The sequence below is a fragment of the Pieris brassicae genome, chromosome 4 (assembly GCF_905147105.1).
Source record: "Pieris brassicae chromosome 4, ilPieBrab1.1, whole genome shotgun sequence".
Classification (NCBI taxonomy): domain Eukaryota; kingdom Metazoa; phylum Arthropoda; class Insecta; order Lepidoptera; family Pieridae; genus Pieris; species Pieris brassicae.
Window position 1 is genome coordinate 19,288,855 of NC_059668.1, and position 16,966 is coordinate 19,305,820.

A 16,966-nucleotide genomic window follows, 5' to 3' on the forward strand; every position below is an offset into this window, starting at 1 on the left:
AAATACAAGTAGTTGTTTTAATCCAAATAAGCCAAGCTACTGGTTACTACCAGCACTTCAATTGTTAATAGGAATAAAACACAGAGTTAAATGAAAGTTTTACTTCAGTACTTACAAATACATGTACCTTATATATAATGCTTACCACAAAAATCCATCAATTACTTTAAATGATGGCATTAATTACTAAAGAGATAGCCATTTTATCAAATAACTATGAATCTGGGGTCCATCAAATCAATAGATTCATTGATAAAACATTAAGTATTAAAAAATTACATATATCATGAAAAATTAAATGCTGTCTCTGCTGTAATCTGAATGAAAGTAATTGTTCCAATGCTCAAGTACACTTAACACAAAATCCGAATATAAAAACTATACAGAATTATACTCTATTGGTACTAAATATGTATCACACTGTTGTGATGTAAACATTTTTAGTTAAAGTTTTGTTAAGATGTTCCATTTAATTTTTGAGCCAGTGTATCAGTTAATATCAGGTCAAGCTATATGTCAATATGGATATTTCACTTAAATCTAAATATTTATTAAACAGAATTGTTGTAAACCAATATATGTAATCTATATAATATAAGTTATTGCATAATGCTTTTTGATATGAAGCATTATTTTGAACATAAACTTACATATTATGTAAGTAAAAAATTTACTTAGTATAAGTGCTGTTTCTAATTAAAAACTGTTACCATACATACTACTTCACTAACTGACATAACTATGAATCTTTTGAAATGTGGTATGAAATACAGTACATCTAGCATTTACACATGGAATGAAGTTTTTCACTTCTGTAGTATATATCCAGTTCTTGATTTATCGCCTTCTCCGACGCCGGGAGTCTCCATTGAAGCCGTTCTCTGTAATAAAAATAAATACTATCAGAAATAAGCACTATTGAGTTTTGACAGTAAATAAATTAGCTTCATAAAGGGTGTAATTTGTTGGTGTAACCCAATAAATATCATTTTGAAAATGTTTACCTTTTCCAAACCAAATTTACTCAAGTGCTATCAGGAACACTATAAGGCTGTAGCTGTGTAAATTCCTAGAGAACGCTGTTTCGTTATACTATTTAAAGCCTGAGGACATATAAGTGTCCTTATTAGTGTAAATGTTAAAGAAATTTTAGATACTGGTTAGAGGTGAGATTTCATTGGTTTGAATGTAACAAACCTCAATCCTATTCACCGTCGGTAGCGGTTACCCTGGCGGTCATTATGGTACCCCACGGAGCCATTTGCCTGCACACCATTCTGGTCCAATCCACCCCCGCAAGGTCTGCCGGGTCCGAAATTTTGTTGCCCATAGTACTCCATATTGCCGTCGGTATTGCTATTATTAGGATAGCCATATTCACCACTATCTTGGTTTCTTTTGTTTTTAGATCCATAAGAACCGAAAACGGTAAAGTTAGCGCCTTGTGGTCCAACGACGTCGCCTTTCTGAGGCAGCATGCGCGGCAAGAGGCTCCCGTGGGGTACGGCGAGACCGCCAGAGCCCAATCCGCCAAGGCCGGGCGCGCCCAAGCCGATATCACTGCTCGAGTTGTCTGAATTGAAACCGTCGCGGTCTCGTCCTCTTCCACGCCTGCGCCGGTCGTGAGAGCCCCGCGACCTAGCATCGGGCTCGTCACAGCCCAGGCCCCCACCGGAGCCTAGGCCGCCGTAGTTCGGCCCATCACCCGAGCCTAACCCGCCTCCGTAGTCCGAAGCTCTGTTAGAGCCGAGTCCCCCGCTGTGGTATTGGCTCGAGCTCTCGAGTCCAGGCCGGTCTCTTTTTCTGGAATCTGAGTCTACGCCACCATGACCCAAACCACTTTGCCCGTAACTTTGGCCTTCGGGAGGGGGAGGTGGAGGCGGAGGAGGAGCGCCCCAAGAAGGGACTTGGAAGGGGGCACCCATCATCATGTTGCCGTACTGATCGGGGAAGTATGTGGGTACTACGTAATTCTGACCGTTCATAGCCGGCATAGGCATACACATGTTCATTTGAGGATTCATTGTCAGCAATGAAGGAATTTCATTAGGTTGTTGTTGAACATTATTTGTATTTTCACTGGCTACATTGTGATTATCTCGACTCCTCGCAACCTCTCGTGAATTAGATTTATCTACAGTAGGAGGGAGTTGGGGGCCGACGGGCGTTGGAAGCAGTGGTTTGGGAGTTGGCAACAACCCTTGGGATGGTGTCTGATTCGCTCGTTGAGTATCCTTGTGTGGACTACACTTGCCTGATCGAGAACGGGATCTTGAACGGGAACGGGAGCGTGAGCGGCTACGCGACGATTTCGAAGACCGACTTCTGGAGGATCTGGACGAACTGTGGCGTCGGCGTCGGCGATCGCGGGAGCGTGAGCGGGAGCGGCGACGACGATCACGAGATCGGGATCGAGAACGAGTACGGCGCCCTCGACGATATCTGCCTCCTCGACCACGGTGCCCTATAATTTGGATTACAATATTTTACTTTAACTTTATAATAAAATGAAAAAATACCTTGCAGTTTGTAGCATATAGATATTACGTATTATTATTTTCAAATATTTATTATTTAAAAAATAAATAAGTCTTTTACAAAATTAATATTTTTATCGGCACACGTTTCTTCGTTCCGCACGAGTGCGCGCGCGCTAGTAGGAGTGCGCTATGTAACTTATTGTTGGATGGCCGTATGCCTTTTAAAGTCGCAAATTATTATTTTTATAAATGGTGGTTATTTCTTCAACCCCATAAGTTTAAGCAGATATAATAGCAGTCACTCTGATCTATAACTAATTCTCTTTGTCAGTGTAGCGTTTCCCTTTAAATGTTGTGCACACTAGTCATTGATGCACGTGCATGTAACGTGGATAACACTGAAAATGTTTAGAACTTGCCAGTTAGAAACATTGCCTATGAAATTTTTTTTGAATTTTAATTTTAGAACTCTTTGGTAACCTAATGTAGTACTAATTGCATTCATTTGTCATTTGTTTTTGTGAATTGGCGACAAACCTAAAACTCTTGTTACACCTGAAAATGAACCTAACACGAACTAAATTTCGAAAATCTATGATAGGCTGCGATTAACATTTCTTAATTAAGCTCCATCTCGTGCCACTATTTACAATTGATTTAACGAGTTTAAGCGTGGACGTAGGAATCTCAATGATGATCTGCGTGAGGGACGTCCTTTAACAGCGACTACTGAACATGACATCCGTGCTGTGCTACGCATGATAGAGGAAGATAAGAGAGTGGCCTCTAGAGTGGGATCTATCAGTCAAGTTCAAAAAAATATTACACGAACATTTAGGTTCAGGAAGCTTTGTACCAGATGGATTCCCCATACTTTAACCGGACTGGTGTATATTTGACTATGGCAGGTGCCGAGATAATGAGTCATCCGCCTTACAATCCTGACCTGGCACCCTGTTACTTTCATTTATACCCAAGAACTAATGATAAAATTCGAGCAAATAGCTTTACGAGCCCTACGGTATGATCCTGATAATGACTCTGAATCCCAGCCTAAGTATGTATTCTTATAGACTCCACTCAAAATATGAATGATGCATAATCTACTCACGTCGGCCGCCTCCACTGCCTCGTTCTGCTAATTCCTGAAGTTTAGGATTTACAACTTGTTTTGCTTCCTTTAAAACTGAAACTAAATCCGCAGCCTTGGCAGCATTTGAAGGGGTGAAAAATGTGTAAGCAGTTCCAGTTTTATTAGTCCGCCCAGTCCTTCCAATTCGATGAACATAATCTTCAGAATTACTAGGATAATCAAAATTTATTACAAATTTGACATCATCCACATCTGTAACATATCACACATATACATATTAGTTAAAAAATATATTGCCTAAATTTTAAGATTTACAAATACAGTCAAAATCTGTTCTAACGACATCAAAGGGACTTCTCATATTTGGTTGGTACTTAATAACAGTGATCGGCTTATACATTGAATTCAGCCAGGACCATTTTGGTCAATATAACCGGTATGTTGTTCCAAATGATGTCTTCGTAAACGGTTTTGACTGTACAGCAGCCAAAAATTAAGTTACAAACTAACCTAAACCTCTTGCTGCAACATCTGTAGCTACAAGAATAGGAGCTTTGCCACTTCGGAAGTCTGAAACATAAGAATTATTATTATTTATGAAATTCACATGGAATTGAACTAGCTTGAATGAACTGGTTAAATTGTATATATATGGTTTGTCTGATTGAATATATAGTATATATAATCATGTTTAAAAAAAATTTTTGTTTACAATATACATAAACCTTAATGGAGTTCTGTTATATTTATTGCACAATATGACTTTTTTAAAGTATATTTTAGAATGCCAAAATCATAATCCAACATTCTTCCCAATCTATTTTCCTTTTCCTTCTTCATTTTATATATAAATGCTTGATATATAATACATTGTACATACATAGTTTATAAACAAATACAGCTCAGCAAAGGGATATGTCATCACAGTGTATCTCAATGAACTTACTAATATTAAACTATCCAAACACAAAATGGATAAAACAAGCAAGTGACAGTAAATAGGGCGTCCAGTGCGCTTGAAGCGCAAATGGACGGAACGGCGAGCGGTGAGGCCTCGGCTCGCTAAGCGCCACGCCAGGCGACGCCGCACCTCCGAGCTGCGGCTCAGTGAGGCCGCGGTGGAGCCAGTGCTTAGCCTGAGCGTGGGCTTAGCCCGTCTCTAGCGACGGACGCGGCTTCGCCCGCGAGCCGCCGCCCCCGCCGCTGCCCCGGCGCCAGCCTGCACATGCAGACATGCTCTCAGACTCACATCACTCGCTAGACGCGCCCGCTCGCGCCGCGCCCTCGACCGACACTGGCTTGGGTAGTATTACTACTATAGTTTATTCACAACATACCCCAATCTTCAAACTTGTGAATTGACTCCCAAGTATTATAAAACAGTATGGCACACAAGTTTGAAGACAAACATTTCTCATCTCAAGACAAAACTAATCATTTTTGTATATAAATTTAATAAAAAATTAGAATTTACAGGTAAACTCAGTAAACCTGGTATATTAAGAAACCACTCAAAAGAAAATGCCATGTCTTAAACATAAGACGAACCAACATAATTAGTCCACATCTCATATTTGTGAAACATTGAAATATTTTAACTATGATACTAGCGATTTTTAAAGCATTAATTTCCACTAGTCTTTTTATAAAATCCTGTTTACTGAATAAAATTAAAAATATTATCTAATTACTGCAAACTGAAAACCTTTTAAAATACAAATTATATCTTCTTTCAATATAATATTGAATCAATCGAAATGTCTAAACACTTACCTTGTAATACCCAATCTCTCTCATTTTGAGATTTATCTCCATGAATACACACAGCCGGCCACCTGAAATATAATAAGATTCTTTTATAATGAAACCTAAATTATCAATAGATATTAATTTTACATAATAACAAAAACATATTTACAGAAAACACTATTTACCAGATTGAAGCTATGTATTATTATAAACTTATAATTATTTTACATAATTTTAAATTACTCCTGAACAAAAGACAATACTATGAACAAAAACATACCCATCTCTTTTCATTTTTCTTGTTATATCGTCAACTCTCCGTTTTGTCTCTATAAAAATAATAGTCTTGTTTTCTTTCTCAGCCATTATTTCTTTTAGAAGGGTACTAAGTTTAGTCTCCTTTTCATATTCCATGCAAACATCTATTATTTGTAGAATATTGTGGTTAGCGGCTAGTTGAAGAGACCCAACATTAATTTGCAAGTAGTCCTTGAGAAATTCAGAAGCAAGTGATTGTACTTCACGAGGCCAGGTAGCAGACCACATAAGGGTTTGCCTATCTGGTCTAATTTGTTCAATAATTTTTCTTATTTGGGGTTCAAATCCCATATCCAACATTCTATCAGCTTCATCTAGTACTAAGTATGTACACCTTTTCAAATTCGTTCTTCCACTCTCTAAGAAATCCAAGAGTCTACCTGGCGTAGCTATGACTATTTCAACTCCTGCATCTAAATCTCTAGCTTGAGGTCCTTTTGGTGCTCCACCAAATAAACAAGTATTATGGATTTTTGATGTATTGGCAAATTTGTCACTAACTTCTTGTATCTGTTGAGCCAACTCTCTTGTTGGTGCTAGCACTAGCGCTATAGGTCCATCGCCTCTACTTGATTTGGGCTGATTATTTATGTGAACAATTGCTGGTAATATATATGATAGAGTTTTGCCAGATCCAGTGGATGCAATGCCCACCATGTCACAACCACTTAAAGCAATAGGCCATCCTTGAGCTTGAATAGGAGTGGGTTTCGAAAATCCCATTTTGTCTATTTCATCCATCACATAGTTGGGAAATCCTGCTTCATCAAATGTCATAGTAGGTTTAGGTATATTCTTGCCTTTAAGCGTTATTTCATTTTCACTCCGCCATTGTTCAACCTCAGAGTCTGATCTCTTCTCAACATCTGGATGGGGAACATAAAAGTCCTTTTTAAACGGTTTCAGCCTATTAAGATCCCATTTTGGTTTTCGCAGATTAGCGCCAGGATTATTACGACGGCCTCCGCCGCCATAACCGCCGCCACCGCCGCCTCCAGAACCCAAACCAAACCGAGGACTTCGACTACGGCTTCTGCTTCTACTTCTGCTGCGACTGCGACGTCGATCACGACTTCGATCCCTTCAATATTAATAGTAAATAGAAATTATTTTAAAACTATAAATGCAAAATGTAACAAATTAATATGCTCAAATTTAAGGCAAACTCACCTTCCACGGCCCATTTTTCATAAACTAATAGTTTCACCTGTGTAACAATGAATAAACACAAAATCTATAAAGTCACTCAATAGAAAGTATCATTAAAACATGGTATTGTATTCGGTTACAGAAACGAAGACGCCGCATGTAACTTAAAAGTTACCAAAAGAAAATGGCGGATAACACGGCCATAGAGTATATACATGTATATAGTAAATAGTGGGACCAAAGTGTTTGTTTTTTGTCAGATTATTTTCGCTGCTGTGGCGTGTGCCCTAAAACAAAGATCAGTGCCACAAGGGTCTTTTGGCGCGTGAGTGACATTGACAGGAGGGCGCTACAGTGAAATTGGGGTTACCGGTGAATAAAAATTGCCTAATTTAGGGTCCCATTGGAAGAGATACTATAGGTAGTTTTAATTTTAAACTGAGAACATGCATATGTATCTTTCCCGAAATCTTAGGGCCTAATGAACATATCAGATAATAGGATGACTAGAATTTTAAGTTTTTTTAACTGTTAGAACTTAAGGAAATGGTAAACCATAAAAGTATACATGTATATACCTATCATTCATTAAACATAAGCATATGGTGGCAAAAAAGAATAATGTTTCAAATAATTTTATTATAATTATGCTCAAGGTGTACAATATTAAGTGGTCGAATATCGTCCAATTCTTCGTCGTCGTCTTCACTATCGCTGCTTTCTTCACTATCAGAGGTTAAGTCTATGATGAACGTTACGTCCAAATGCGCATCCCTTATGTGATACTCTTTTTGTATTGATATTTTTTTATACTATTTATACTTTGTGACAGGCGTGACCCACAACCGCCAAACGAATTTAAATAGGAAATAAACTTTCTAGTGGTATATATTAAACTAAAAGAAGTGGCAATTCTAATCTGTTTAGAAAACTAGTACTGTTACTAAAAAAACACTTATGACCATAAATTAAAACCGAACATGGCGACAATTTATAATTTACTGTTCCACAGTTAAAAATGTACCTAGAGCCATCACAATACAGCAAAAAATCCTATAAAAAAGGGGACAGCTGGCTATTTGGTTCACTTCTATCAAGTATTTCTCTTACCTACGAGACTGGTTCAAAAACTTACTCTCAGTCTCTTCTCTTTTATATTTTTGTAAGTATGTATACAACAAATATTACCCCTAGTCCTTCGACTAAATTATTTTTCAATTGTGTTAACCACAATATTTATCTGGAGACAATTACTGAGACAGGAAAAGTATAAAAGCACAAATAGAGATGTGAAAAATATGCTTTATTGCCTACTATTGCATTTGAAAAATCTACATTGTCATAATTTTACAAATGAGATTGAATTTTTTTCCCACAACGTTTTCTCGGACTTTCATGAGTTATCTGTAAAAGACTAAATATAATCTGTATTGGAAAACATAAAGAAATTGGACTCCGTCTCCATTTTCTGTTGTTGTGACATTTTGGTAATTTTCATTCCTTACCTTCGTATCCGTGCTTTGAGCTTTCTTAGAGATTTATAAGATAGTTGAGATAGTTTGAACTAAATAAAATGGCTATTGAAAATAAAGAATAATATTTCTTTGCAAATATTACGTGTAATCTCTATTAGTGATGATCAGCACGATTGGCAACTTATGAAACCAATGTGTAGCGAAATACCCTAGAATTACAATGGGTTGAAAAAGTTACTGTGTGCAGCGATTACCTGTTCACTACATATATTCATAATATTGTTTACTTTCCAACAACAACACACCTTCAAATTGTTTAAGATGGAGTTAGATGTTTCGCCAGTTGAAAGTATGGATTTGGAGTATTCGGAAAATTCGTCTGATAATAAGTATTTGACTTGCAATAATAATGAGCAATATACTGTTATTCGCATTCCACAGGACAGTGAAAAACCCAGTAAACATTCCTCTAAAAAGCAGTCTAAACGAAGAAAGAAAAGTTCCAATCACTCTAGACCTTTACCTAGAATTATAGTGAAACCTTTACCCCCACCTCCACCCACTGAAAATCGAGAATGGATGGCAGCATCATGTGTAGAATCGAACTCTTCAAATAAGCCATCAACTATGCGAGAAGTATTAGCGAGTATACCAGGTTTTTGCCTTAAACCCAGAAAAAGAAGTAGTAAAAAACTGTCAACAGCTGCTCAGTTACAGCAAACTAGGGAAGGGTTTATAGATTTAGAAACTCCAGACTCTATACTTGTAAATACCAACATTAGAGCATTATTAAATAAACACACATTTTCTCTGCTACCCCCTCTGTATCAAACTAAACTTGGACAGTTGCTTCCTAGTGTAGATAGAATAAGTTCTTCAGGTCGTCTAAGTTCATCTAGTCTTAATAATGAATTTTTTGCTCGTGCTTGCTTGGAATGGCAAGAAAGTTTGTCAGGAGGAGAATTTACTCCAGAAAATCAACAAAAAATGAAGACTGAAGCAGAAAGAGAAAAATCTAAAATTGATCCATGGAAAATAAAACATTTTGAACCATTTTGGGGTGAAAAGTCTAGAAAAGAAAAATCTACAGTTAATATGAATTCGGAGAGACCATCTCTGAAAACCACAATAAAACTAAGACCTACTGCTTCAATCACCAGTAGTAGTACAGTACCAAAAGTAAAAAAAAGTAAATCTTCTAGCAATAGTAAGAGAATGCGTTCTGTTGGAGCTGTTACACGGTCATCTGCTAAGGCAGAGGAAAATGAAGATGAATGCAATGTGCCTATTAATAATAAGCCTGTAGCTCCGGTACCTGACTTGCTGCCACTTAAATCTACTAAAAGTCATACTCAAAGTTATGAGGAGTGCCAAATTGATTTTAATTTCTCAGATTCATCAGTAGCAAGAACTGAGGACACTGTTTCTACAACTCCAATTGACCCACTCCTTATACCTGATAGTGATAGTGTTTCTGAAATGAAGCAAGATTTAGATATGACTGTAGTAAAAATAGAAGAAACATCTAAGGACTTTGAAGAAGAAAAATGTGGTGATTCCAATGTGTCCAACAGCAACAAAAGGTTAAGTAGTAATGATGATGAATATCAATTCTCTAAAAGATTGAAATTTGAAGATGATTTTAAAGTATCCCAAAAACAGAGTGATAATACTAATACTTTTCCAAATGATTTTCTTAAAGGGGATAAAAGTTTTAGCAATGAATATGCTAACTTAACATTTTCAAATAAATTAAAGTTCAATGTTAAAGTCACAGATGCTCCATTTCTTTCACATCCCTTGCCAAGTACAGATAACACTGGCTCAGATATTGACATTAATGAGAATGGTGACGTAATGTGTACTAGTGATGACAATGTTTATCCTGATCAAGAAACTGGGGACACCAATAGTGAAGATAGTAAAGCTACAATATCTGCTTATGACTTTGATGAACAAAGTGTATCCTCTATGTCTAGTATAAAAATTGAGGCCCACTTGGACACTATTGTAAGTGAGCAAAATGAAGAAAAACTAAATTTTAATACAGTTACTGACCATGAGAATAGTGAAAGGATTGAAAAAGACAATTTAAAGGACTCTAGTGATAATAATGAAGATGTTTGTGTACCTGAAACTAACGAAACAACAACAACAGTGCATGGTTATAATCCATCTTTAGATACAGACACTAATTGTTCCTCAGAAGGAAAAGATATCGTGGAGAAGGAATTATATAAGATAGAGCTAATAAAAGATATTGAGAATAAGAGTCCTAAAGATGAACACCTAGAAATATCTCATGTAAATATGGATGGAACGGAAGGAAAATCTCTAGAAAAATGTAAAGATATACAAGATGCTCCAAATTATTATGATGAACATTTTAAGGATGCAGAGTCATTCATAATGGAGACTGGTGGGCTACCTATTATTGCTTCTCGTGAGTTATATATCAAGTTATGTATGTAAATCATGACTAAAACTTTAAATTTAATGCTATTTTTAATTTTCAGAAAATGAAGATGCCAAGTATAGTCAGTCTAATTTTATGGAACTGACTTCATATATGAATGAATCAAGTGAGTAAATTTTTTATCATAATTGTTTTATACATTTATATAAGCTTATCTTTTTGCCAGATATTTTGATAATGTATATGTGAAAATAAATTACAGATTTCTGTTCCCAATACTAAAAGTACATGATAATTGATAATCTTTTACGAATATGTGTAAGTAAATTAATGTCATTAAATTAATGTGGGTGTAAAATATCATGTAATAGCAGTTTAGCTAGTTAGTTAACTTTAGTTAATAATTATCATAAATGTGGTGACTACAAAATATTATTGTTTTAGATGTAACAGCAGTAGTAACAATGCCAATTACACAAACAACATCTTTACCAATGATGGAAGTTACAAACACATCTGTGAGTAATTTTTGTATATTTTGTAAATGATATTGAAAATAAGGTACAGATACCGGCAAACTTCTTGAGCATTAAACAAGGGAGTGGGGGAAAGTTTGCGCATCGTACACAGCGCGGGACACAAACCTCAAGTGATTTACCAATCACTCGATCGCCATGTCACTCTCCCGCCGCCGCGCACCACCGCCCACCCCTCCCAGTGATACCTAGAAATCGCTTCTGCGCAGGCAAGGACATTTGTTCAAGATGTTTGCCGGTATCTATAAAATATTTTAATTGGTATTGATACGCTTTTTTATATAAATGACATATATATATTTATTCAAGATGGTATCATATCCGGATGACCTACAAGATCCAGCAAAACCTAAGAGTTCTGCTATATTATGGAAGTCAGAAAATGAGTGGGTGAATAATGAAAATATTATAACACTACATAACTTCTCTACTATCAACAATGACAGTGCTAAGTATGTGAGTGAGGATTCTAAGACTAGCATTGAAGATGTTCATATAAATGACGAGAATTGTATGTACAAAGAGGAAAGAGACGCAAATTTCAACATGGAATCGTCAAACTCATCAGAAAGCTGCCAGTCAATGAAGGAGGTGGCCTTAAAGGATAATGAATCGGCTCCTAGTGTAGTGTCGAGTACGACAGTGGCTAATCAATCCCTCAATTCAACTACTGTCACTCATTCCGTGAGATCTGGCAAGAAAACGAAGTTAGGAAAAGAATCTAACAGGTGAGTTTTATACATTTTTTAGGTAAGTATATGCTAAAGTGCTTTGTTTTAAAAATATTTATTTGTATTAATTAATTCTTGCCGTAATGCAGGAATGATTTTTGGCAGTGCTGTAATTTTAAATAACCAGTTACAAGATCGTGAAAAGTGATTAATTAAAATTTATTTTCTATAATGTGTATACATCTGTTACATTTTTATTTTATTGATTAACATTGTAAAGACCAAGTTAGTACTATAGAATATTTCATTAAGAAATAATTGATTTTAGAAGCCGTAGTTCTAATAAAGTTCCACCGGGTGCTGTGAATCTAGAACGGAGTTACCAAATCTGCCAAGCCGTGATTCAGAATAGCCCAAACCGAGATGCTCTAAGGAGTCAGCTCAGGCCTCCACCGGCGCTCCTTACAAGGCCTAATCGACAGCCTAGGCCTCCGCCCCCGGTTCTTGTGAGACAGGTCTCCAATGCTGTCATACAGCATAATGAGGTATAATCACAAAATTTTACATTTATTATATATGTTTTCTGATTCATATGAACATACAAATTGTTTTTAGTGTCAATCAAATTAACACACACATGTTTTTTTTTAAACTTAAAGTAAACAAATTTTTTCAATTTGGTTTCATATTACTATGAGTTCTATTAAAAAAGTTCCTGCGCGACTTTATTCATGTGATAACAGGAATTAGTTTAAAATGTATATAAGCATATAAACGGTTAAAAGCGAATTTGTTTTATACAAGTTACATATCAGTTATAATGAAAGTTACAAGAAGAAACAGAAAACAGCAGAAGAGCGTATTATTGGTTGTAAGTAAAGTTGTGTTCGGTTTCCTGTGTGTCAGTAAAACTATATATATTTTATGTTTCCATTAATAAAACCTTTTTTTATAAACGATATATCATAAAATAATATAAATAACGCTTTGTGTATACAGTTCACAAGCTGTTGCATAGTTTTCTATGGTATCAAATTTACATTCTCTAGTCACAAATATATGTATAATTAAAGCTTAATCCTTCACATATCTACATAACTTACCTAAAATTTCAGATAAATGAGAATCGACCTAACAATATGGGCCAGTACATTCTAGTTCAAAGGACACCAAACGTTGCACCTCGAGCCTCGAGTGCTCCTCCCACTAATCAAAATAGCAATATTGTGAGTATATTTTAAGTTAATATATGTGGATTAGTACTAAGCGACGACTTGAACTTGATTTATTTATGCCTTATATTAGAAATATATAATACATACATTTGTTTTTCCTTATTGTATACCAATATCGCCTTTTTCTATCCAAGCATTTCAATGATTTCATCGTCCCATCTTTTCAATTGCCTCTGTTTCTTTAATGGTCTCTTGATTGCCAGTGTTACAATTTTGCTCCTCTTATTGTCCAATTTGTTTTAATTTTAGTTGTTTTGTTATATATGTAACGTCAGCCAACCCTGTTTTATCACTTAAATACAACAAACTCAGTAGAATAAATCATAATAAATAAAAAGTTATTTAAATAACAATTTTCCTGACCTAAAAATATATAGTAAACATAATATAGGGTAAAAGTATTGTCTTTTGTAAAATAGCTTTTTCACATTAAGAAAAACACTTTTTGAACGGATTAAAGCTATGTATTATTATTAAAGTACGCGAAACGTCGGTAATTTAATTTAGAATTATGGAAATAACTATAAGTTTTAATAATAATACATAGCTTTAATCCATTCAAAAAGTGTTTTTCTTTATAATATAGGGTAGGTATAAATTTCAATTAATTTTTAATATGTAATGTATGTTCTCCAGTTAGTACTAAGTCAAATAAGCCACTGTTTGTGTCTAAATGTCAGAAACGTTAATACGGAAATCATACTTCGTGTTAAGTCTCATTTCTGAACCTTTCCCTAAGATTACAAAGCAAAAAAAAAAACAAATTCTCGTGTTGAGTAAAATAAGTTAACTTGACATTAAAACAGAATAGAAACTTATTTAAAATTATATTTTTACAGAATGTTACTCGATGTAGAAGCGTAGGCGCAGAAGATTCGTGTGTATGCAACCTACGGGCTATGATCCTATGTAAGAAGTGTGGTGCCTTCTGTCATGACGACTGTATTGGATCGGCAGAACTCTGCCTCACATGTCTGATACGTTGACCATAAAATAAGGGTTATTCTTACCTTGGTTTCCATAGCGACGTTGTCAAAATTTGTTTTTGGTGACAGACATAGCTGTTAAAAGCGATATCTTTCGCTTAAACTTTTCGATAGTTTTGTCAAGTATTCATATAAATAAACTATACTATATATAATCGTGAGTTACACGTTTTCCAAATGGTTTAGTTTACTATATGAATTTCGAAAATGATATATGTAAATTAGTGTTGTGAAATGTTTTTAGTTACAAATACGCTCAGAATGCGCTGCTGAAATTTTCCATTTTTTATTTGTTTATAAGTCCTTGCCCAGCGAGCGTTTACTACTTATAACTCATTTTCAATGAAAATATTACAAAATTCATCATATAAAAAACAATAGATATTATTCTGAATGATTAACAGATTTTATCCAATTATTTTTTTCTGAAGTGTTGGCAGAAAGATGTCGCTTTTGACAAATTATTCAGGTTTTAAAAGTTCAAAAATTATATGATTCAGAACACTATTCGTAACTGCGACGTATCGTAGATTTAAATCTATGAACAAATGCGTTTTATGAATCAACAATTCGTTACAATTACGACTAGAATTCTTCATATTGAATCTGCTCGAGTTTTATTAATTTCGTCTTAGTGCAGGTATTTTGATTTGTTAAAAAACATGGACTATAGCCGTGTTTGTTACCATGGTAACGATGTAACCCGTAAGAAATCGTGACTAGGGTCTCTCTTTAGTCCAAATTTTACAATCGATCGCTTGATATCTAAATTACTGTATTTATGAGCTATTTTCCAAAAACTTTGGATAATCGAAAAATCTGCTTTTTTGATGACTGCGTGTGTCTGTCCAGGGAGTGCTCTCTAAATTTGTGTTGACGAGTGCGTATTTCTATCGTTATAGATATCTGCTTTATTTTTATACTCATAGTCTGTGGAAGAGAACTGGCGTGTCGGTTATGCGAACTAATAAAATTCTTAATTACGCATCATTTTATTTATTCACAAAAAGTTGATAGTAAATACATAGGTATTCAGTATCAAGATTATTACTGTTGAACTATAACAAGCTAAGTGTTGCCAGTGTTGCAAGCACTCTTAGTACCTCAACGAGGATGCTTCTCTTTCCGTACAGACCCGCCCTAAGGAGAGCCTTATGCCATACATAAATAGGTATGATTAAGGAACATTGGTCTGTATTGCAAAGCCAAATGAAAAAGTGGTTGTATGAATGGTGGTGCTATGAATGACCGAATAAACAATCCTTTTCGAGTATAAAATAATTTGTCAAAACATTCAATCCAATTAATGGATTCATAATAAAAAATCAGACACGAGGTTTCTTTTATTAAAGGAACGAGTTCTGTCTTTGAGACAGATTAATTATATTTATCGTTTAGTATAGCTGTGCCGTGATTTGAATGCAATAGAGATTTTGGGCTATAGAATGTTGAGTGCGACTTGAAAATATATATTTATACATTTGGTATACCTATCTGTCTTGTGGATGTACCACAATACAATATGAATGTACTGAATGTTTATACAATGTGCACAACTGTTTTTGTAGTAATAATACTTTATAGAATATCAGAAGGGATATATTTAGATAGTATAGTTCTGATATTGAATTATGCACCTAATATAAGGTTCATTTAGGTCACAGTTTAAGTCTTTTGCCATTATTTAGTTAAGTATAATTATTTATAGCTTTGTTTCGTTAAGTCAGGTTGGAGGCGGAGGCGTGGCGTACGCGATTAGACCATGTTATTACAGATATAACTATCGGAGAGTTGAACTAATTGGGACTCGTGACAGTATGGTAATGTCATTATTTTAATTTTGTTTTGTGCAAAGTAAACTAAAATGTAAATTGACTATAAATAAGAAAAATACACAAAAAATACTCCATAAGAAACCCAGAGTAACACATGGAGTACGCCACACCCCCGTATCTTTAATATGATTACATTGATTCACTTATTCTGGAAGTTATAACTGAAAAAATGCTGCAAAAAGATGCTGTCTCGCTCTGTTACTAGCTGTGTGAAAAGAATATAATTTCAATTCAAATTGTATCTGCGCTAATAACTATGCCTAAATTTAGTGATATAATAGATTTGTTTAGGATTTTTCTATTTCAAATAATATAAGTATGTACAGATATTTATTGTCTTGAGAAGGCTGATGAGTGTAACATCGGATTTAATTATAAGTGATCATGTAGAGTTAATCGGTTTGTTTACTAAAAATGTAATTAATTTTTGCCGAGACCAGGTTTCATATTTTGTATATTTGTACTTTAATCCTTTTTAAACATTAGAGAAATTTGCTCACTACATATAAAATAGAGTAATTAAATATAAATACAAAGGACTATTTTGACATGGATATAGCCTGGTTTTATATTTTAAAATACCCCATTGCACGACGAATTTATTTCTGTTTTGTCGTTTATTTAACAGATTGCGCCAACTTCACGATTGTGTGTGGCACAACTAAACAAAAAAAAAACTTTTGCAGGCAGATAAAATCATTTGTCGTGAAAATTGGTGCTTTCTGAAGTAATAATTAAATGCACAATTATGTAAGATGTAAATTAAATACTTTTGAATACATTGAGTATTTCAATAAATATGATTTACTTATATAAAAGATCTAAGCATTTACTGTTTTAGACAAATATTTGTGTTTAAAACACACGGGCCTAGACATCTGCTGTCTCAAGCCTCATACAATTCATATTATAATTTTTATTATCTCTTCATTATCAAGTTTACTTTTATATTGATTATGTCTTTGTGAGAACTAATGTTTGGGAAAGACTGAATCTGAAAAAATATAAGCTACATTTGGTGCA

The 16,966-nt window shown here is 34.8% G+C and overlaps 2 protein-coding genes across 3 annotated transcripts; one reads left to right on the top strand and one right to left on the bottom strand.

Annotated features, from left to right (window-relative positions):
* Window positions 1–86: 86 nt before the first annotated feature.
* Window positions 87–7,025, bottom strand: LOC123708107 (ATP-dependent RNA helicase dbp2-like). 2 transcript variants are annotated; one of them, XM_045658614.1, is made up of 7 exons: window positions 6,811–7,025; window positions 5,603–6,721; window positions 5,347–5,408; window positions 4,084–4,143; window positions 3,592–3,825; window positions 1,198–2,464; window positions 87–881 (listed from the first exon to the last, which is right to left on the bottom strand). In XM_045658614.1, exons 1-6 carry the CDS (start codon window positions 6,822–6,824, stop codon window positions 1,209–1,211), a joined length of 2,745 nt encoding a protein of 914 aa, XP_045514570.1. In that variant the 5' UTR covers window positions 6,825–7,025; the 3' UTR covers window positions 87–881; window positions 1,198–1,208. The 2 variants fall into 2 exon arrangements, with proteins under 2 accessions (XP_045514570.1, XP_045514571.1); XM_045658615.1 differs by having other exon boundaries at window positions 2,255–2,464; window positions 6,811–7,020.
* Window positions 7,026–8,287: 1,262 nt separating this feature from the next.
* On the top strand, window positions 8,288–15,636 carry LOC123708133 (polycomb protein Asx). The gene is made up of 7 exons (XM_045658665.1): window positions 8,288–10,707; window positions 10,781–10,846; window positions 11,125–11,198; window positions 11,526–11,944; window positions 12,216–12,432; window positions 13,003–13,113; window positions 13,962–15,636. Exons 1-7 carry the CDS (start codon window positions 8,586–8,588, stop codon window positions 14,106–14,108), a joined length of 3,156 nt encoding a protein of 1,051 aa, XP_045514621.1. The 5' UTR covers window positions 8,288–8,585; the 3' UTR covers window positions 14,109–15,636.
* Window positions 15,637–16,966: the final 1,330 nt, after the last annotated feature.